Source organism: Eubalaena glacialis, chromosome 15 (assembly GCF_028564815.1).
Source record: "Eubalaena glacialis isolate mEubGla1 chromosome 15, mEubGla1.1.hap2.+ XY, whole genome shotgun sequence".
NCBI lineage: Eukaryota > Metazoa > Chordata > Mammalia > Artiodactyla > Balaenidae > Eubalaena > Eubalaena glacialis.
The window spans coordinates 83,261,751-83,284,573 of record NC_083730.1 but is presented as its reverse complement, the minus strand read 5'-3'; the positions used below and the strand labels follow the sequence as shown (position 1 = coordinate 83,284,573).

The 22,823-nt window shown below is 47.1% G+C and overlaps 1 protein-coding gene across 1 annotated transcript in view; it reads right to left on the bottom strand.

Moving 5' to 3' along the window:
* SRRM4 (serine/arginine repetitive matrix 4) overlaps positions 1 to 22,271 on the bottom strand; it is a 161,137-nt gene extending 138,866 nt beyond the window's left edge. Inside the window, exon 1 of the mRNA XM_061170143.1 lies at positions 22,141 to 22,271. Coding sequence (XP_061026126.1) covers positions 22,141 to 22,271 — 131 coding nt within the window. The remainder of the gene's footprint in view (positions 1 to 22,140) is intronic.
* Between the last annotated feature and the right edge of the window lie 552 nt (positions 22,272 to 22,823).

Here is a 22,823-nt window from a genome sequence, read left to right as displayed (position 1 = left end):
CACACTACACTCTCCCCAGGGACTGTTCCATTGGTCATCTCACAAGAGCTCTGTGACAGCTGAGTTTCTCTCAGTTTCCCTACCTGTAAAATGGAGCCCCTTTAGCTTTGCTGACTAGGATCCATCCATCCTCTCCAGGCTCGGGGCAGGAAGTGTTAAGGCCCCAGAGCTTTGAGCTGAGGGCTCCAGCTGCTCCCCCAGAGTCAGCTAGAGCGTGGGAACCCTATACCCACCTGACCCTGTTGTAAAACTTTTATTACGTTTATTTCAAATCAGGCTTCTGTGCAACTGCAAACACCGCAATCTGCAGCAACAGGGACTGAGACGCTGCTAGCTGCGTTCTTTACCTTCTCGGGGCGAACCCGTTCGGTGTCCCCCCCAAAACATAGTGAAATCATAATGGAGGGGGAGCCTGGGGCACCGCCAAGGGAACAAAGGAAAACAGATCCTGGAAGAAGGGGCTGTGGCTTGCTGGAAACTGGGACAGTGGTTTTATTTTGTTTTGTTTTGTTTTTCCCAGACTCTGGAAATCATCTTCACTCCTGCCTTTGAAATCATCCCCCAGTGCCTCCTCAGAAGGAAGCCAAGTGCCTTCTCTGTGCCTGCTCTCCTTTCTGAGTCTGGGGGAGCAAAGTGTAGAGGGAAGGTGGTCTCTTCCCTGGGTTCAAGTCCTGGCTGTTGGCTAACTTGTTGCACGGGCTTGGACCAGCCGCTGCCGCGCTCTAGCCAACTTCCCTGCCTGTAAATAAGGAGGCTGGAGCCCCTCCTGACCTTGACCTACCTAGTTCTGTCATCAGATCTGTCAACCGCAGGATGGATAACAGAAACTCAGATGCATGTAGAAATGCAAAGGAAATCAGGCCTCCTCGAGAGCTCTCTGCTCCACCCCCCTGCCCCCACCAGGAGAAGGTGCCGTGGGAAGCTGTGGTGCTTTCCTGACCCCCTTGGAACTCGCGGTCCTGGTCCACAAATGCTTTGGGCTCAAAGCCGGGAGTTCCAGGATTGTGAAGTCCAGGATCAAATGTCCTGACGAACAATGTCCCAGAGGAGCCGGGAGTGACCGCAACGGGCTCAGCAGATGACAGGTCTTGGACCCACGGAACATAGGAACCATGGGATCTTTGGTCTCAGAATCTCAGAACCAGGGGCATAACCAGGTGTGTGGGGCCCGAAGCTTACACAGTTGGGGGCCTTCTTTAAAAACACAGCCTGAACCACTTCTATCATACTTTACACTCTAGACTTTTTGGTTGTATATTCCAACTGCCTCATCCTATGACAATTTTGTAATATCGTCAACTACAGAGAGAATAGGAAGGTAATTCTGCATTTTTTCTGGGTTGGTTGTTTAGGAGCACTTGGAGACCACGTGGTTGAGAGGTCCAAAGGTCCCAAAGAGATGTGAAAGTGAAAGGAGTCCACAGCAGTGCCCGACGTCAGGCCGTTCTGGCAAGCCTGAAAGGGGCTTGTGAGGACAGGGACGTTCCAGGGTCCCTGTGATCTTTCTACTGCCCGTGAACAAGGCTTCCTTTTGAAGCTGTGCTAGGAGTGGTATCTTAGCCACACTGAGCTCTTCATGCATAGAAGATAGCTCATTTTTAGTTGGTTATCTCCCCTCATAACTTCTACCAGCTCTCCTACTTAACAATCCCACACCCTTGGGGGAAAACAGGAACAGAAACTATATGCAAAATGGCCCTCAATTTTGATAGAGATATACGCAATTGCTGACTTCAATCTTTCTGCAGCATGTCCCTGAGAGAATCAAGAATCAAGGATGCCACAGAACCCTGGGGACTGGGGCTCAGGACATACCGGAGACTATGAAGGTACGGAGCTCGGAGGTTTAGGACTTGGATTGGATGCTGCTGTTGTTGGGGGGTAAGGGAAGACAGGGCAATGCAGGCCAAGTCAAAGGGTTCAATCTACTTACGCCTGGTCCTGGATCGCAGGCTGTACGCCAAGCTTAGCAAAGCCTTCCCACAATCCCCTTCCTCCCCGGGACCCTGAGATGATGGGTAGCAATGCGGTACAGGGATTCAAATCCCGATTCATTCTTTACTAGCTGTGTGACCTTGAATGAGTGCTCTGACTCCTCTGACCTCTGGGTTTCTCAACTGCAGGATGAGCGTGATGAAAATGTACGCACCTATAGAAGCAACACGATTCACATACCATTCTCAGCACAGTGCCTGGCGCTGGGATAAACACTCAGTAAATGCTGGGCGTTCTGATTCCTGTCCAGCTTGGCCTTTCTCACCACCGGAGCCCAAGGAGAGACCCCTCCCTTGCCCATGATCCCAGGGAAGGGCTGAGATTGGCCCTCCTAATATCATATGCTAGCCCTGCACCAGTTATAGCATCTAGGGTAACTGAGAAATAGAACTGTGCCTCTTGCAGCCCTAATTGGTATGGAAGTAAGGCTCCATATGGGAAAGGAAAGCTTCCTGGAAAGACCCAAATAAAAATAAGATGGTCCTTTACACCTGCCTACTGACTAGGTTTGCCCCATGAATGGGATACAGACCCTCTCAGTCAACTGAGTTTCCGTCCTATCCCAGCGAGCCAATCAGACCCCAATTTTCTGACAACCCTGGTGTCCTTTCTCAGAATGTCTAAGAATTCTGGGAGAATAAATCCATCCCATGTCATAACTCTGCTCCTGGAGAGCAGAAACTTTATCCAGTTCATTGTCACAACCCAAGCATCCAGCACCAGGTTTGGCACGTAAAACACACCTGATAAATATGTTACTGAATGTGAGAGTGAATAAATGGAATACTAAATTTTCAAAGGAAAAAACAATCAAGGGAGATTACTTCCCAAAGATCAAAGAGAAACTTTCTGACAGTTGAGTATTTTTCCTTGTTTTCTTTTTTGTAGCAACATTTAATAAGCATTAATGGCGGTCGAGGCACTGACCTAATCACTTTGTCTATCACTGCATTTAATTCTCCCAACAACACTTTGAAAGTTGCTCTTAACAAAGGCAGTGTGGTCTGATGGTTAAGGATACAGGCTTTACGAAAAACGGGACGGCCCTCCATTACCAAATAGCGCTTTTGCGACATGCGTTGCTCTTGCCCCAGTTCTGGCACCTTATCGTTTTATTAAGGACCTTGTTGTGTTTTTACCAGCTTATTACTTGAAATGATAATACAGCCTGTCTGTTTGGTGTTTCAAGACTGTGATATATTTTCCTAGTGGTTTGGTTTTAAAAATACATAAGACTTAATTTTTCTTCAAAAAAAAAAAAAGAATACAGGCTTTAGAATTAGACCCATGTTCAAATCCTAGCTCCAGCAGCTTCTAGCTGTGTGATCTTGGATCAATTACTTCTCTCCTTGAGGCTTTCCTTGTCTATAAGATGGGAATAACAATATATACTTGATGGAGTTCATTTATTTAAAATGTTAATGCATGTGAAGACTTTAGCCCAGTGCCTGGATCACAGGAAATGCTCAATAAATAGTGACTGTTATTCTTCCTGCCCTCTGCCTCTTATATGGAGAAAGAGCTTATCAGAGAGGCCACAGACGCTCACTGTAGGATGTGATTCCAGGAATGAAAGGCATTTCCTGTGTATGGGAGAGGATGGCACCAAATTCCCTTCCCTGTCCACCCAGACCTGCTACTAGATTACCTTTCTAGTTCTCTTAGCACCTAGGAGGCACCCTGTAACTACTAGCCTTAACCAATGGAACATACACAGAAGTAATGGGTCACTTCAAGGCGGACGCAGTTAAGAGCGGGTGTGACCTCTCCACCTTGGTTCACTTTCCTCGTCTTCCAGCTGGATCATGCCACATAGCACGGAAGCCGTGTTACGGGGGTGGGTCCCTATACGGCTACATGAAGCAAAGCCCTCCTCCAACCCATTTAGGACTAAGATACAAACAAGAAACGATTGGTTCATGTGAAGCCACTGAGATCCCACATAGCTGCTACCTCTTGCCTACCCTAACCACACTATTTTTATTTAATGACCTTCTTGTAATACCCAAGATGATATCTATTCTGCTTATTCTTTAGGTCTAATGGTATAAGTAGCTAGCAGATGTGCTCTCATGGTGAGAGATTATGTTCCTTGGAGAAAAAGAGCACTGGGAATCGATTCCAGTGGTCTGAGGGATTCCTAAGAAAGAACATGAGATGTGAAAGGAAGTCCCCGTCTCTCCAGCGGCACTGCCTTCCAGGTTCCCCCACTGGGCAAACAACCCCCTGACTACGGAGAGTGCTAAGCTTCCACTTAGGTTAGGTTCTGGCCGAATGTCTTCATCTCTAGCTGTTTCTTTTGTTTTTAATTTTTATTTATTTTATTTATTTATTTTTGGCTGCGTTGGGTCTTCATTGCTGCACGCGGGCTTTCTCTAGTTGCGGTGAGCGGGGGCTACTCTTCGTTGCGGTGCGCAGGCTTCTCATTGCGGTGGCTTCTCGTTGCAGAGCACGGGCTCTAGGCGCGCAGGCTTCAATAGTTGTTGCACGAGGGCTCAGTAGTTGTGGCTCACGGGCTCTAGAGCGCAGGCTCAGTAGTTGTGGCACATGGGCTTAGTTGCTCCGCGGCACGTGGGATCTTCCGGACCAGGACTCGAACCCGTGTCCCCTGCTTTGGCAGGTGGATTCTTAACCACTGCACCACCAGGGAAGCCCCTCTAGCTGTTTCTTGAGAAAACTCAGAACAGCCCAAGGATAGGACTGTCCATGGCTAGATGACTTGTGATCACAAAATCTAGGTTCCAATGGTAAGTATACTTTCTGTGTTCTCTTTGCCTCTCTTTTCCCAGAGATGTCTCTCCCACCTAGAAATAGTTTAACCCAATCCTGGCTAAAGCTCTGGTCTGGCCTTGCCCAAATGGTGACCAACACCACTATGGAATTTAATACAGGACCAGTCACTGGAAACACAGGATCCACTGGAGTTAAATATGTTGGAGATTCCATGGCTCCTGGGTCCAAGTCCCTTCCTTTCCCGTGACTAGTTGTGCAGGGGTGAGAAGAGGATCCTAAGGATAAACGGTGCTCCTCCTTAGTGACAGATGACCATGCTAACTCCCGCCAGCCACCTCCCAATTGTTCACTCCTGTCCTTAGAGAGAACCAGCAAGAGAAGTTTCTGCTCACTCCTGTAAAATGGTGGACTCCGAGGTGTGCATCTGGCTGCTGCTTTGGCGCGCCAGATGTGCTAGGCTCCTTTCTAATTTATCATCTCCAATGCTCACAGTAACCTCGGAAGAAAGTTATTTCCCCCAGTTTAGAGATGACAAAACTGAGGCTTGCGGAAGTGAAATATAGTACCATGCTGGGGTTACTTGGCTGTGCTATTCAAAGTATCACACGTCACACATACTGTACAAAGTACAGTCCGAGCAGAGCAGAAAGTACCTTCCAAACTCCCGGCACCATTTTTGATGTGTCAAAGGATGTGAAGAAAAAGGATACCTGCTCCACCCACCTTATAGTGTTAAAGCACTAGAGCACAGCTCAAAGGCACAAATATACATAAAGTATTTGAAAAATGTAAAACACTATATAAATGCAAATTATTAACTAATAGGCTAATTAATTGATTGACAAGGAGTTCGTATAGCATGGAGGTTAAGCGCGTGGGCTCTGGAATCAGATAGGACTGGGTTTGATGAAGTTTTGACCTCCCTGAATCTCAGTTTCCTCTTCTGCGAAATAGAGATAAGAATTATTCCCCGTCTCATAGGGCACTGTGAAGCTTTAATGAGTTAGTATATACGAAATGCTTAGTATAATGTTTGACTCACACTGTTGTTATTATTTTTACAAATAACTCTATTAGTCTCAGTTTTTTCTTCTGTGAAATGGAAAAAAATAATTCGACCCATCGCATGGTGCTTTCATGATTTGAAACTCTTTTAAGAATGCAGTATGCCAATTCTGATGATAAATCACCCCCAAACTGAACAGAGGCTGGACACAGCTGGGAAATGATGTGGCAGGAGAAGACTGGGACCCCTGAGGCCAGCCCTCCCTGCTGCCTCCCCACCCCCGCCCTGCTGCAGAGCAACTCAGGTGCTCCAGGCAAGACGAAGCTGGCCTCCATCGCCCTGGCTCTGAGTTCCAGAGCCCCAGCAGCAGATCTGGCTCCTGAAGCCTCCCAGCATCCTGCTGGGAGAACACAAAGCCAGAAATAGCTCCCTTGGTGCAGGACACCCCTTCTCCTCCACGTCCTGCTTCAGCTCCCTGACTTGCCTGAGGAGATGGTGAAATGTGTCTGCTTAGCTTGGCATATTGTGGATCAGCAGAGGGCAGGCTGGTCCTTGAGCCCTGTCTCCATCCAAATTGTCTTGTCTTCTGAATCTCACCCAGTAGCCAACTCCTCTAGAACTCGCTGATTCAACAAATACTTATTGTGTACCTAGTTTGTGCCAAGCACTGAACTAGATACTTTCCCATTACAAGCGCAGCCAAATCTCTTCACTCTCTAAACCACCTCTCCCGGGGTATATAACACAATGCCTGTTCACAGCTCTAAGTAAATATGGATTGGGTATCAGCTGTGTCCTGGGTCCTGTGCTAGGGGCTGGGTATATGGAGATAAACATGAGAAAGCCCTCTGGCCAGATATATACATTCACGCACTAACTAACAGGTTCCGGGATTGCTCTTCTACTGACATTTCTATTCATCAACCTAATGGTTTATGTATTTAACAGTAGTTATCAGAGCTGGTTAGCCACTGTCTAGCTTCTTTAGCCTTGGGCAAGTGACCTTCCCTTTGTGAGGTTCTGTTTTCTTATCTGTATAATGGGGGAAGGGGGTGTTTTGTGATGAACATTAATTGAAACAATGAATGTAAAAAGCATAGCACCAACAGCAAGGATACTACTTGATCTGACCCTTCCCAAAGCTGTAGCATTCCCTTCCTGGGAAAGATAAATATATAGCATGCATACTGCCACCTTCCTTTCTTGCACCAAGGACAGACATCACTAATGAATCAAAGCATTCTTTGTTACTCCTCTCAGATGTAGCCCCAGAAGCCTTCTCAGCACAGTGATTCGGGCACATACTACTAATTGATTAAAGCTGTTGACATTCTCTATGGAACTTTTTTTTTGCCATCCTGCCCTTACTTCACTCAGTTACATAGGTCTGTAGTTTAGCTGACACAATAATGAATATCTCTTTCCTCTCTGAACTTTGCTCTTGGGTCTTGAGTGTAACCTCCTTAGAGACTGAACTACATGGGCATAGGCCCAGATGCATGCAGGTGGTGCCCATTATATGTATGTATTGACTGATGTGCCTCTGATCAGCAAATTTGGCTCCCATTCTGCTGACTTGTTGAATAATCTTGGGCAAGTCAGTTCTCATCTCTGGACAATTTTGATATTATTTTCTCATAGGGAGTGTGTTAGTAGAACACAGTGGTTAAAATCTTGACTACTGGGGTCTTACAAGCTTGGGTTTGAATCCTGGATCCACTTCCTAGCTGTGTTACCTTGGAGAAGTCACATAATCTTTCTGAACTTCAGCTTCCTCATCTGTTAATTGGAGATGAATTAATAGTACCCACCTCAAAAGCTTAAAGGAAATATTGCATGGAAATGGGATACTGTTTTGAGATACTGATCTATGTGTTTTTTTTTCTCCCTGTATTTTCCCCTTTTCTTTTTTACCATTTAAGCAGATCATGGGTTCTACCCTCCTTGCCTCTGGGGAGGCATGTGTCAGGGCTGAAAACAGGAAGAATATGAGAGTGTTTTTAGCTTTTGCTTTTTGGAAAAGTCAAAGCCTTTAGGGGAAGAGGATTTACGGACTTAAGGAAAGAGTCCTGAAGAAACACAAAGGAAGAAAGATTTCTCCAGAGCAGAAAGAGGTTGCCTCTGCTGGGGAGTGGAGAGGAGAGAAGAGGGGAGGGGAAGGGAGAGGAGGAGAGGGGAGGAGGGAGAGGTCTGTAAGACCAGAAAAGTCCTATGTGGGCAGAAATGATGGGTGTCTCCATGGTAATATGTGTGAATTGATGGTCAAGCTGGGCAACCTTGGGCAAGTAAAATAACCTCTCTGGACCCGTGTTCTTACAATGTAAGGCTGTTTTTAATCACCCTACAAGTTTAGTGCAAGGAAATGGGACGTCCTTGTGCTTAACAAATATCTGTTCTCCCATGCCCTTCCTCAACACCAATGATTCCACTTGTGATCCTCCGCATTGCCGTGTTTGGATTTAGCTCTGGGCAAGAAAACACATGGTTAACTACCAATCTCTCGTGTGTCTTTGTCTTGAAGGGTTATCCCTCTTCATGGATGGTTCGATAATCGTCTTGTTGGGAAGAGCACTTCTTGCATGAAAGGCACTTCCCACTGGCGGACTCTCCTTCTGAGTAATTGCCCCGTGTGAAAAAGGACCATCACTACCCCCCAGGCAACCCCTCACCCAGCCCCATGAGGTCAGCCTCACTGCTGGGCAGTCCCTTCCGTCTCTGCTGGACCCCAGTCTGGGTAAGCTTCCACTCAAGTGATCATCTAGAAACTTGAAAGCAGGAGAACAGCTAGGCCTCACCGGTGACATTCCCCATATCTTGCCTATGGGGAAGCAAGAGTTGGGTAAGAGAGAAAACTGTGGCAGCAAGTACATCTGGGTTATAACCCTAACTCTGACCCTTACAAGGTGGTAACCTTGGCCAAGTTGCTTAAAGCCTCTATGTCTCACTTCCACCATCAACAAAATGGGGACAATGCTATCTATTGCATAGGATTGGGGGCTGAATTCAGTGAAGTGATATCTACAAATGGCCCAGCATAGAGCTTAATTTATAAGCAGGCAATATCTAAAATTGCACGGCATTACAACTAACTCGCTGATCTTTGGCCAGTCGCTTTACCTGTTCAGACTTTAACTCTCTTTTCGACAAAATTAACTCCTGCCATGCCTGCTAATTGCTAGTTATTAATACACATGTCTCTCCTACTAGAATGTAAGCAACTTGAGGGTACAGAAATCTTTATTCATTACTATGCTTTGCATATAGTAGAAGCTCAGTGCTGGGTGAAGGTATGAATGGATAATCAGAAGAGATTTCAGATGTGAAATCCCCTTGCACAAGTTGTAACAAAGGATCATAGCAATTGTGATTCTTTGTTTCTGACAAGAATGAGTAAGTACAATCATTTAAATCTCAATAGCAAAAGGCCTGGGAGAAAAACCAACAAACCTAAAGTGCCTAAATTCCTTGGGACTACTAATGTTTTAGGTGTCCTACAAAGACCTATGATTGGGAGAACAAGTTCAACCAGGCTTTATGCTTGTAAGGTCTTAGAAAATAAATGATCTGAGCTGCCATTTCTTATCATCTGTTAAATGAAATTAATAAACCTTACTTTACCATAAATATAGGGAAATGGTAAAGAAAGGCACAAAGTAGATGCTCAATAAATGTTGGTTGGTTGGTTGATTGATTGGTTGGTTGAATGAATGGATGGATGGATGGGAGAAGAAAATAGCTGGAAAAAGGATGAAGGAACAAATAGCTGGAGAATAGATGAAGGAATGGATGAAATAATGAATAAATAAACGAATGGTTCCTTGATCAATGGATGGATGTAGGGTAGATGGATGGATGGATGGATGGATGAGTGACTATGTAGTGCATGGATAAATAAATGAATAGAGGAATAGATGATGAGTTAATGGATGGATGGGTGGATGTGTCGGTCAAGTTCGTAGCAAGCATGAAGCACTGTGCCTATGAAGAATGACCATGACTGCATAATAGATGCACCTAAACGGGTCAGCTTGGGGTAGGTGTTGCAATTAGAAGCCCCACATTTCTCACGCAAGAAACACTTATTCTCCTTGTTTCTCTCCCTCCCTTCCCTAGGGAAACTTGCTTCCAGGAAAGCTGCTCATTAATGTAGCATCAAACTCCTTCAGTGAGTTTGTTCACCCGAAAATAAAACTGGGCAGTTCTAGTGGACATATGTCTTGAACTATGTTCTCTCTCACGCATCACTGTGGCACTGGGATGGAGCAATGTAAACAGCTTGTCAAGAACTTCCTTGTTTCCCTATGGTGCTCCTAATTTTTCTGATCTTTCCTTCCTACACCAGGAGATCGGCAGAGCAGGCATTCCCAACAAGAGCTAGTAAGAGTTACCAGCACAGGATTCAAATCGCATCTCTGACATCACCTAGCTGTGTGAGCTTAGACAAGTTACTTACCTTTCTGATCCTTAATTTTCCCATCTACAAAATGGAAATTGTCATAATATCTAACTACCTTAAAGAATGGTTCAGTGGATTAAGTGATATACTGCAGATAAAGCATTTTGCTCAGTGATTGGCATATAGTAAGTACTCAGAAACTATGATTAGGAACTATTATTAAAACTTTGACAGGTGAAGAAGTTGAAACACTGACATTCATGAGGTCACTGAGGCAGAGAAGTAAACCCTGGGAGTCAGGAGACCTGGGTTCTGATTCACTATTTGACTTTGGGCAGGTAGGTACCTTTTCCTCTCTGAGCCTTTCTTTCTCTACCTGTATAATAGGGAATGACCCATGAGCTCTGAGATTTAGGGGTGTAATTGCAGTGTCTTTTTGCCCTCCCCCTCTACCAAACTGATTCTCTTTTGAACATGAGCCTTCATGTCCAAGGGCAATCATTCCTAATAGGTAAAACCAGGAATCAGCAATTATTCAAGTTAGAGATTTTTGTCACCCTGATACAGATGAGGCTCAGGGTAGCAAAGTGACTTGCTCAAAATCACACAGCTAATAGATGGTGGGATAGGATTCAAACCCAAGCTTATCAACCACAGAGCCAGAACTCATCCAACTATGCAACACCTTTCCCTTGGCACGTGTCATAGCCGCGTTTGCTTGGTGATCGGGAGGTGATGCCTTCCTTAGGGCTGGATGAGCAGGGTGGGTGGAGGAGTATATGCTGAGCACCCGGTTTCCACGGAGAGGGAAGGCAACAGGGTCTTTTGGACCGGAGTGGGGACAGCAAACACCAGCTGGCCCTGACGGCACCGAGCCCAAGCGACAAGATGGAAAACATCAGGAACATCTAGGAGCACGCAGACCACAGTCCCCAGTTCCTGCATTCACACTACCACTGGGATAGTTTGAGAGTTGATTTGCTAAAGGGCCATAAATGCTATCGGTCCAGGGTGGAACAGCCAGCGTTTTGGGGTGTGGATGAGTACAGGCAGTGGATGGCCATCATATTAGCCCTTTTCCTCTTCCCTGGAACCCACTGATGCTCTACAAGGAACCCACTGTCTCTGGCATTAATTGCTTGTGAGGCCTTAGGCAAGTTACTTAACTACTCTGGGCTGGATTCCTTCCATAAAAGGAAGTTAGGGAGGGTGGGATGAAAAGACTCTTAAGGCCACCCCTAACTCTCCTAGTGGCAAGATGTCCTTTCTTGGGGGAGCGGGGTGGTCATACATAACCTCCCCCATGGAAGGAAGGTTTCCAGACTCATGCTCCTCCCACTGTAGTTTGGGGCCTGTTTCCCCTCAATCAGGCCCCTGCAATGATGGGGTAAATTTCTTCCTAAGGATCCTGAGCTCTGAGTCCCCCTTGCTGTTTTGGGGTCCTACTCCAATGTCTCCCTCCTCCCTTGGCCATTAAAAGGGATGTCACTCTAAGGGATGTCTCCACTTAGGAAAAGGAGCATACACAGGGGCAGCTGTATGAGGCATGAGCCTGGTACACTTAGTGTAGAGAAGAAGGTGGCTTTAATGGGGGTAACACCGGCAATGCAGGCTGGTCAATGACCAGAGGTGGTCATACCTTTCCTCCCCTTGCCTGGTGGATCCATGCTCAGTGCACAAGCTCCTGGGGTCACACATTTTGTCTGCAGTGAGATGGGGACACTGAACTTGGAGTCAAGAGACCCGGGGTTTATTCTGGGTCTTTATAAGACCTTGAGCCTCAGTTTCTTCTTCTGCAAAACGGACATAAACCTGGCACTTAACTGTTGTGAGAATCAAATGAGATCAACAGCAATAGTTAAACCACCACCACCACCACAATAATGTATCATGATTTCATGGTGTGACTTTTGGCAAGTCATTTCATATCTCTGAGCCTCATTTGTCCTATCTGTAAAGTGGGAATACATTAATTTTTCTGCCTTCTTCTCCAAGGAACTCTGAGCAGTGCGGTGTCTTAGAACTGGGTGTCAGGTGGCCCATATGTCAGCTACACCTCTGGCATTAACATTCCGATGCTCCACGAAGTGCCCTGTATACTCTCTGTGCCCCTGTCTCCCCATCTACAAAATAAAGAGGCTGTATTCGAGTCCCTCAAATGTCCCCTCTGGCCCTCCCGTTCTGACTGCCGACTAAATGCCACAGTGAGCTGACACTGGCTAATAAGGAGCTGATCACTGGGATGTGCTATTGTGGTGATGGTTTCCTGCTAGAAAAAACTGTCCACACGGTAAAGAGTTGCCCCGAGCCTACCTACCCTCTATGGGAGTGGGCTGGGCCCCAGAATCACCTGCCACTTGGCCTTGGAAGGGAGGCTGGACAGGGCAGCTGGCCAAAGAAAAGCCTCCTTAGTGGCTGAAAGCTCTGAAATATGATCCCGGGAACAGCCAGGCTGAGTACATATGGGCATCTCATCAGGATCCCCAGACCAGGCTTTGGGCAGCATATGCCACAAGAGGTCTTTATGGGGCAGGATGCCATATCTCACAGTGAGGGGTCGGGGGCAGGAGAGAGCAGTGTCTGATCTCCTGATCACAGCAGGGAAGCTCACACACAAACCTTGATGTTGGGCAAACACCACTTCACTGAACCCAGAGCTCACCCAGGCTGACTGAGGCTACGTAAGGGCCTTGGACAAATCCTTCCCCTTTTGTGGGTCTCAGTCTCCCTACCTGCAAAATGAGGAGCCGAATTACAGGAGCAGGCCCTGGAGATCTTTTGATCTCTTATCTCTCTCAGTAAGAAGTTTTGAGAATGAAACCCTCGTATAAGTGTATTTATAAATTTTATCTGTACAGTTGTTCCGACACATTATAAATATTATAAAACATATCCCTCCGTCCTCCACATGTAAAATGAGGAGACTGGATAATCTCCTTAAGGTCCCTTTAGCTCTCAAATTCTGACGATGTATGTCTGTAGGTCTCTGAGTTTCCTCATCTGTACCATGCACTTATATCTGCATATCCTCAATCATTCATTCAACAAACATCTAAAGAAAATGGGCCAACCATGGGCCACTGTTCTAGGTGCCGAGATACAGCAAGGAATGAGACAGACATTGTCTCTACCCTCAGTAGTTCAAAGGGTTCTCCTGTGAATCAAAGGAAACACTGCTGTTTTTGAATATTGGAAATTCCATGTGGTTCAGACTATTAGGTATAAGAATGATTTGATGAGGTGAAATTACTACAATTCATGCATTCAACCACCATTTGTTTGGCCCCCTGCTATGTATCAAGTGAAAGAGGTAAACCAACGAGCAAACTGACACAGTCCGCATTCTCATGATGCTTTCGGTCTATTAGAAGAGGTACACTTTAAGCAACGATCCCGTAAGTCAGTGTAAAATTACAAATGTGTTGAGAACCAAGAGAGGTACTACAGTGATGAGAAAGTCTGTAATGCCAGGTGTGACTTAGTCTAGAGCATTGTGGGAGGATTCCCTAAGGAGATGACATTTGAGTTGAGATCTGAAAGCGGAGTAGGTGTAAATTAGGCACCAGGGGAGAGGGACAGCTTTCTTGGCATCATGTGCAAAGGCCCGGCGGCAGGAAGGGCATGGAAAATTTGAGTGACTGAAAGGAGGAATGGGATGCAGCTGGAGCGGATGCAGTGAGGAGCAGCATGTTAGAAATGATCTTGGGGGAGGTGGCCAGGGGCTGCACCATGGCAGGGAGTCACCAAGGCCTAAAGTTCTGCAAACCAAGGGACAGTGATGCAGGGCTTTAGATGAGGGTACGGAGGGTGTATATGGTCTGAATTACTTTTCAAAGAGGTTCTTCTAGCTCGACATGGGGATGGGTAAGAAGGGTAAGGACAGAGGAAGACAGTGTTACTGACAGTGGTGTGAGATGCGATTATAACAATGGCAATTGCCTAAGCTGACTGGACGTAAAATAAGATGATTAAAGCAAAACAAAAACACCCATGACCTTAAAATCCAAACCACAGTGACAGGATGTATAGCAGGTAGAGAAGAACATACTTGCCACTGAGCAGACCTGATTTCAGATCCTGGTTTCATACTTACAAACTATGTGACCTTGGACAAGCCACACTTCACCTCTCTGGTCTCAGCTTTTCCTTTTCTGCAAAAGTGTACTAGACTATAAACTTCTCAGTTAAGAACTCTGGGTTTTTATTCCAATTATGACTCACCAGCCATGTTCCCATGAGCAGGTCACTTCTACTCTCTGAGCCTCAGTTTCCTCATCTGTAAAATTGGGTCTTAAAAATACCTCTCTCCTAAAGTTACTGTGAGGATGGAATCAGACAACAGATGAAACGTGTTTAGCACAGGGCTGGGCACATAATAACGTAAGGAGCTCGGCACACACATTCCCACCGTGAGCGAGCGCGCACACACACTATGAATACACACGCGTCAGGCCCAGATGGCACCTCTCTTCCCGTAGGAGTGGTAACTGTCTTGTAAAATTCCAGCTCACTTGCCTAAGCTTAACTTTTAATGAAGCCAGAGAACAGTGATGCGCTGGTGCTTCTGCTCAGCGAACCTGTCAGCGGGATGTAAGCCCAGGGAATTCGGCAACTGAGGGATTCTCCTGATGAGAAACATTTGCGTCCAGAGGATCTTAATATTTGTTTGCCACAGACACATGCAGACGTGAATTACTTAATGACTGTTTTAGGGTTCGGCATTGTTCCTGGATTTGGTTTGGCTTTGTCTCTATGACATCTTAATTCTGTGTTTTATTTCTCGGAGCTCTACATACAGGCTGTGACATATGGGAGCTCCCTCAGCAAAATCTCCAGTGGAGATGGGGGAGGGAAGTAGAGAGAGAGAGAGAGAGGGAGAGAGAGAGAGAGGAGAGAGAGAGAGAGAGAGAGAGAGAGGGAGAGAGAGAGAGAGAGGGAGAGAGAGAGAGAGAGGGAGAGAGAGGGAGAGAGGGAGAGAGAGGGAGAGAGAGGGAGAGAGGGAGAGAGAGGGAGAGAGAGAGCGCGCGAGAGCAGACTGTAGGCTTCAAGGGTGTGTGGCAAAGGGGGCTGTGAGGTGAGAGGGATAGTATAGATTTGCACCCATGGATATGAGAGATACACCAAACCCTCACCGTCATGGGAACAAGATTTGCCACTGCTATTTGGAAGTCTAAACAGTGTCTTTTTCAATTTCCTAATCTGATTGATCACAATCAGAGCGATGTGTAAATTTCATGTTTGTCCGTAACGCATGGAGGGGCCCAGCTAAGCTTCTGACTCTGCTGTTCAAAGTCATCCCTGGTTGCACTAGAGTCGGGAGAGAGGAGCCAAGAGAAGCAGATCAGACCAGGGACCCTGACTGAGAGGGCAGGAGCGCCCCTGCGACCCCCTCCATCCCCCCAGCCTAGGAGCTGAGGACCTGGGAAGTCCTTAGATGTCTTACAAGGCCCTGCTTGATCTGTTTCCTGCCTATGTCTAGGGAGTCAGCTCCTGTCAGTCTCCCCCTCACCCATTCTGCCCCAGCCACACTGACTTCCTTGCTATTTCTCAAATACATCAAGCATGCTTCCACCTCAGGGCCTTTGCACATGCTGTTCCCGCAAACACTTTCCCCCCAGTAATCCTCATGGCTGGCTCCCTCCCTTCTCCAGGTCCCTGGCCACTCCATCCAATAAAGCCACCCCCGCCCTCACCCTCTAGCCTTTTGCTCGGCTTCATTCTTTTTTAAAGCACTTACTACCACCTGACCTTATATTATTTATTTGTTTCTTCATTTATTATTTTTCTCCCCCATGAGAGCAGGGGCTTCATGCTGTTCACTGCTATACCAAGTAGGAGCTCAAGAAAATTGTTGAATGAATGAAGTACAGCTTTGGTTTTTAGCCACAGGCAGCTTCTTCTTCTTCGTACATTCATTCCCCGGTGGTTTATTTTCTCTTTGACATGTATGGGCTCACTCTGCTCCCCCCAGCGTCGGTGGCTGCTTGAGGAATGCAGACTGGATTTTGTTTTAGCCAGAGCTGGACCATGAAGGACAAGAAACCTAACAGCCCACGCCCTAGTCTGTATCCTTAAGCCACTGACAGGGGAGCTGGGAGATTTATATTATAAGGGCAGTTCCTTTCCATAGCCTCCCTTCATTAGCACTGACTAGGACTCCCCACAGATAATGCCCCCTCCAGAGTTTAACCTGCTTTTTCTTCTGGGAAAAGGAAAGCTCTTTCTTGAGACTCTATGGGGAATAAAGGCTGTATTCACTCTGATCATTCCTTGCATTTGTAGGTAAAATTGATGAAGAAAAAGAATCATTCCCATTTTACAGATGAGATAACTAAGGATTACTGTATGATAATAAGCAAGGGACTCCAGGTCTCACTGAGGGTCTCTTCTTCCTCTGGTTTTCCACATCCCCCTTTCTTTATTCCTACCTACATTTACAGTACTTAAGATGATCTGCCTCAGTCATACACACTCCTGTTTATGTCTCCCTTTGCTGCTAAATTCCGAGGCCCTCAAATGGAAAGATTGCATTTCACTCATCTTTTCCTCCCTGATGGGCCTGACATGTAGTAATAATAAAAACGATCATTTATTATTAATAGTAAGAGCTAACATTGATGGAGTCCTCACTGTGTGCCAAACAATGCTTTCCATATATTAGTTCATTCAGTCCTCCCAACAGCTCTTGGAGGTGGCTGCTATTATTAGTCCCATTTTATGGATGAGGAAACTGATATTGAGAAGGTCAAGTTGCTTGCCAAAAGCCATGGAGCCAGTGAGCGTCTGTAAACAGTAAAAGGAAACATTTCCTGCGATTAGTTTGCCTTCAGGTCCTGTCGGATTTTTAAAACAGCTCTGTACAAATCTCCAGTGGCTCTTTTAGGCAACTGTAGTGAGAATTATCTCACTACAACTCCGTGAGATGAATATTTCCCTGATGGGGAAACTGAAGCATAGAGAGGTGAAGTGACTAACAGATTCCAGAGCTAGGAAGTAGCCCAGCAGAACGTCAGCCTGGGTCCATCTGACTTCAGAGCCCAAGCTCTTCACCGTTCTACCTCTTCCACCCCAGAAATATTCTCTCGCGCCTCAGAGAAAGTCTTAGTGACAAGCAATTACAGAACTCCGGTTTTGTTAAGCCCCTGCGAACTCTTCCACCTTGCAGGAAGGTAAATCCAGCCACTCTGAAAGGAAGGATAATTTAAAAATGTACTGTGCCCCTGTGGGATGACTGAGCTGCCCATGGGGCAGAAGGCACCTGACCCAGGCTTCCAGCCTCATTTACAGGAGTTAGGCTTTTAGGGATGTCGCCCCATTTTGGTGGCCTGGAGTCGGGGTGGAGTTAACGGAGACTGACACTGGCCTGGAAAGCACTTCCAAGTGACATTAAGTTCAACCTCCTGCCCCCGGACAAGCCGACATGTTCACTCACCCAGCCACACAGACATCTATATCTAGAGAGCTTCATTCTGACACTAGTGAGAGTCAAATCTATTTGCAGTGTGTGTGTGTCTCCCAGTCTCCCGGGTTGCACTGAGCAGCATCCTCAGATTGTCAGGACCGGGGTGGGGCTGGGAGAGGGCTAATCTGATGCTGGATTTGGACCATGTGTACTCATTCAATTAATGCATCCAACTTTCACTGAACATCTACCGCAGCTCGGGTCTCTAAGACAGCACAGTTGCCAAGTGAACACAGCAGTGTCAGAAACGATCCCCTCACTGACCCTGTACACCATTCAACCAATTTCACCTTTCAGAAGGAGAAAGGTTTGACCCAAACAGTAACACTCCCTTTCCAGAGAAAAATGTTCATTCATCGCCAGGGCAAGCATTTTCCCTGACCCTCGTCTCTTGGCTCTTAACCACAGGACATCGCCTCCCAACAGCCCCTCACTCTGCTCCTAAAGACAGAGTCAGCACAAATGTGCTAACTGATCTCTTGGCACGAAGGGGCGACTTGAATTAAATGGTTCAAATGCATTTTCCCTGCCTCACAATTTGGCCATCTTTCCCTTTATGCAGTAAAATCTCCAATAGTTTGGAATTTATGATCCTTTAGACAGGGACTGGGCTGAAGTCTGCTTCTGGACTATTCTGCATGGAAAGGATTTTCGAAGAAAATTAATAGCTTGCCCAAAGAATGGTAAAGGGAATGCAGAGTCTACTTAAGGGGGCCACCTCTCTAGCCCTTTACAAACACTCCTGTATCTACAAACAACTGATATACTAATTACAAATGATAGCTACGTGTTCATTAAGTCCTCAACTACTCTTTGTTGATATGAATATTACAGTTTGAGTTGGCCTCCAACACTAGGTTTCCCACTTTGAGCCTAAACTTCTTGGGTGAAAACTTTTCTGGACTAAGCAATTAAAAAAGAGAATTACTTAATGCCAGGAAAACGACTATACTTCTTTGGCAGGAACAAAGATGGGGTCTCGTACACTCCAAGTATCTTATTGATTCATGCTGGCTCTCTTCCAGCTGGTACAGGGTGAGGTTTGCCTGGGATAGTCCCCATTAGAGCTTCCATCCTGGAATAATCACCCACAGGCAACCCTTTTCACTCTTGATATGAACTACAAATTATACAGTCACTCTAGAGTTGATGAGCTAGGGATTAAAACTATGGTTTTCAAGGAATTTGAGCCTTGGCTAGACTGGCAGTGCTTGGTCATCCCTATACAAAACAGAATAATATTCTGTAAGGATGTTGTACCAATCCATTCTGAATCCAGACAATTCTTCACCAGCCCTCCACCCGCTAACTGAAAGCATCAGATCAGAAAGCAGCTAACCTTCCCTCAGGGAAGGAAATATAGGACCTTAGGGAGGAAAATATGGGACTGCTCTCATCCCACCCACCGCACCTCAAGTGCTGTTGCCTGTCAGGAGCTGAAATCTCACAATTTTTATGGTCAGCATTATTAGGGGGAGAAATGGGTAGGCAGGAAAAACACAATACTGGAAGGAACTGTAGATTTCCTTTGGCCATTATAGCTCTGAGCTGTTTGTTTTAGAGGCAGTGTGCATTAAACAATCACTCTGTCCCTGGCACTGTGGCAAGTGCGTTACCTGACTCAATCCTCCTAACTCACTGCCTGAGGCAGCTACGATTATTGTTTCCATTTTCAAGCCGACAAAAGAGGCTCAGCAAGGTAGAGCCACCTGCCTAAGGCACTCCGCTAAACGGTAAGACCAGGGGGTTCGGTGAAGCTCAGCTCTGAGCCCTTAAGCACCGCCTCCCACACTGCTACACTGTTCCGATATTTGAGTCAGACATCTGCTCTCAACTTGATACATTATAAAGATATTGCCTCACCAAGTATGCCTCACAGAGGGGGAGAGGGAGGGACCAGGGGATGCTTTGCTTGGAGTAAGGTTGTATGATGTATGCATATTGCTATGAAATCAATGAATTGAATGTAAGCTTCTATCCTGGTACTAAATTATCCTCAGAAACAGACTTAAAATATCCTGGGCAAGTTCACTCAGGGGGTAGTAGCCCTCATCCATAAACAAATATTAAAGTGTGTATCCAACAGGACTGGCTGGTGGTTCACCCTCACCCTCCTCCATCTCCCTGTAGATAGCTACTTGGGCAGATCCGCTGACTGTGAGCTGGGCCTCATTCATGGAACTAGACAGCATTTCTGATGAGACCAAGTCCCCAGACTGCCTGTAGAGGAAGCTGCTGGGGCCCAGCTGATGCTATGCTCATGCCTCTGTCCCTTTCCTTCCTAAGAACTCTGCTTTAGAAACATGGTACTTTCACCCTTAAGTAAGTATAGAACCTTAAAAAGGAGGTAGAAACTGACCATCGCTGGATGTGGCTGGCGTGGGTGAAAATGTGGATGTTTCAGGCTTTACAGCCAGTCTGTTAAAAGACAACTCCAACCCAGCCCCTCCTGAAGACTTAAACACAATGTTTCCTGCTCACTCTCCACCCCAAACCAAGAGTAACAGCTATAAAACTGGAATCTATTCTACAGAGAGGCCACGCCTGTTACAGAAGTAGTAAAGAGGATCCTTTCAGCACGACATAAATTAGGGACTAAATGCTCAGACTTTCACCTCGGGAGTGGTTTTCAGGGGGAAGGAGACTCAGGACGTTAAAAGACACCAGGAGTGAAATGATGCCTGGGTGGGGAGGGTTGGCTATTATAAGAGTCTCACATGGATTAAATCAGGATTTGCACAAAGCTGCAGAAGCATGCGGGGTGGGAGACCTTGTGAGCAATTCATATGGCTGAGAGTATGACCAGGAAAAAAGGCATGACAGTAACAGACTGACAGGCAAAAGGCGAAGTTACCAAGCAAGGTGGACATCAGGTATGCTTATCTGAATTAAAATACCACCAGGAATCTGCGCTCCTCTCCCTGCACCCCTGAAATGCATGGAATACTCGGGACCAACTGCCACACTTCTAGTTTCCAGTGAAATTTCCTCTAGTCCCTTCTACAAGGGCATATTCTTTGGCCAATGCAGCACCTGATTTGCCAACAGGAGGTGCACTCCAAAGGTGGAATGGATGGCAGAAACCCAGGAAGATAAAATCACTGATGTCAAAGCTCCCTACAAAGAACCTCCTTCCAAGTAGAGCAACATCGGCTTTTGGTGGCATTTGGTGTTATTGTTCCCCTTCTCCAGCCCGTGTCAGAGGACGTCCCCTCATCCCAGCCACGAATACTGGCTGCTGCTGCCGCCACTTGCAGCCTGCTACAGCCTGCTGGCCCGTCATGTTTTCTAGCCCACCCATTCACAACATGGGGTACCCGTTTTTCCAAAGACCTGTACGAGCCAGGTCTCTAGCAGACTATGAAAAGTTCTCCAGTCTGAGTTTGATTCTTAAAATATAACTCCCCCATCGGTCCTCCACCCCACACCCACTGGAAAGTTCAGATGCAGCTGTGCCACAACAGGCATTCTGTCCGAAGCACTTTCCCAGACATGTTTTCCATCTACTCCCTAATGTAGCCTGCCAGGATTAAGAAATCCTCCAAGTGGTCTCCCCTGGTCCACTTCTTTCTTTTTCTCCCACCCAACCACTCATCCAACACCAGCAAAAGAAGAGTTTTCATTCAGCCTTGATTTTCCCTGACGGAGGGCACAGCCTTCTTCCTTTCATTCTCGAACTCCTCTAAACTGAATGATTTATGAAAACAATTGGGTCTTCTCTGTATTGGAATGCTTCTGTTTCCCCCAACCTCCTCTCAGTTTCACCCCACATCTTCTTCTCCCTCTTTCTGCCTTTCTTTCATTTCTTCCCTCATCCCCCCTCCATCACACTATTTCTATACCACCACCCAAGGATCGGTTCTTATGCCTGAGTTCAAAGCAATCAGATTCTTTTAGAAAAACCAAATAAAACTCTTCTGAGACCATCTTCACGATCTTGGAAGGCTCCTCCCTGACTCTTGGGCTCAGACTCCTGGTTCTGGGTGCTGCAGACCAGATAATTCAGCAGCAGCAGCCAGAAAGGCGTGGAGGAGGGTGCTGTTTAGGGTGTATTTGAGGGAACAGCATATGGGCTTTTGTCAAAACAGTCAGAGCTCACTAGTTTCTGAGCTGAGCACGGAAATGTGCCGCTGTCTCTGAACAAGGCTTGAGCTAGTTCAACCCTCATCTCTTCTTGTACAACACCCCTAACTGTCTCGAACCCACCGTTCCTTCACCCCCTGTCCTCGGAGCCCTGGGATACCAAGAAAAGTTTCTCAGTCATCTCCCACCTCCATCGCCCACCCAAAGACAGCAAAACCTTTCAAACCGCAGCTGCCAGGTCAGCCGGTTGAGCGTTGCTCCCCTTAAAGACTCTCCGTCCCTTCCCACCAGCTGCCACCTCACACAAGCAATTCGTTCTCCCATGTTCCAGTGGGAGATACAGAGTAGTGACGGGAAAAGACAGGCGCTCTGGCCCAGCTGCCTGCCTCCACCCCGAAGGGCTCTGGGGCACAGGCCAGAAAGGGGGACCATCAGGGTCTCCCCTCTTAAGCAGGAGGTCATTACCTTGGCAGCGGCTTGCGGGCCGTGATACTGGCGACAATGATGCTCTCGGGACGCGGGGTGGCCACGGCTTTAAAGGTTCCTCGCCAGAACTTCTCAAAAAGCTGTTTCTCTCCTTGTTGAACGCTCGCCATGGCCAACCAAAAGGGCCCGGGCCTCCCGGGCGCTGTCCGGAGTGCTGAAACGAGGATTCCGAACGGGGGCACACCCGGCCCCGCTCTCTGTCCGTGTGAAACCGAGAGGGGTGGGGTGGGAGAGACAGGGGTTCAGGGCGGGGGATGGGCGCCTCAGCCCGGGCCAGCAGGGGAGGAAGAAGGCTTGTCCGCCGGTTCTCTTCGCCTTCTGGGTCGGCTCTGGGCTGCGCTCTGAGCTTGCAGAGCCTCCGCGCCCCAGGAAGGGAAGGTTGGGCTGGCTTTCTCGGCAGCGCCGGAGAGAAGAGGCGACGGGGTCGTCCGTGTGTGCGTGCGCGTGTGAGCTCCGGAGCGCCCGGGTTTTGTCTCTCTCACAATGTGACGTTGGAAAAGGAGGCTGGTCGCGCGAGCTGCACTTTCCTCCCCCCTCCCCGCCTCTCCTCCTCCCCACCAACTCCCTCCTCCTCCTTCTCAGCCTCCAGCCGCCATCTGCATAACAAAAGCCCGCAGGTCTAGGGAGGAGAAAGGGCGGGGCGCGCGCCTGTCACCAGGGCC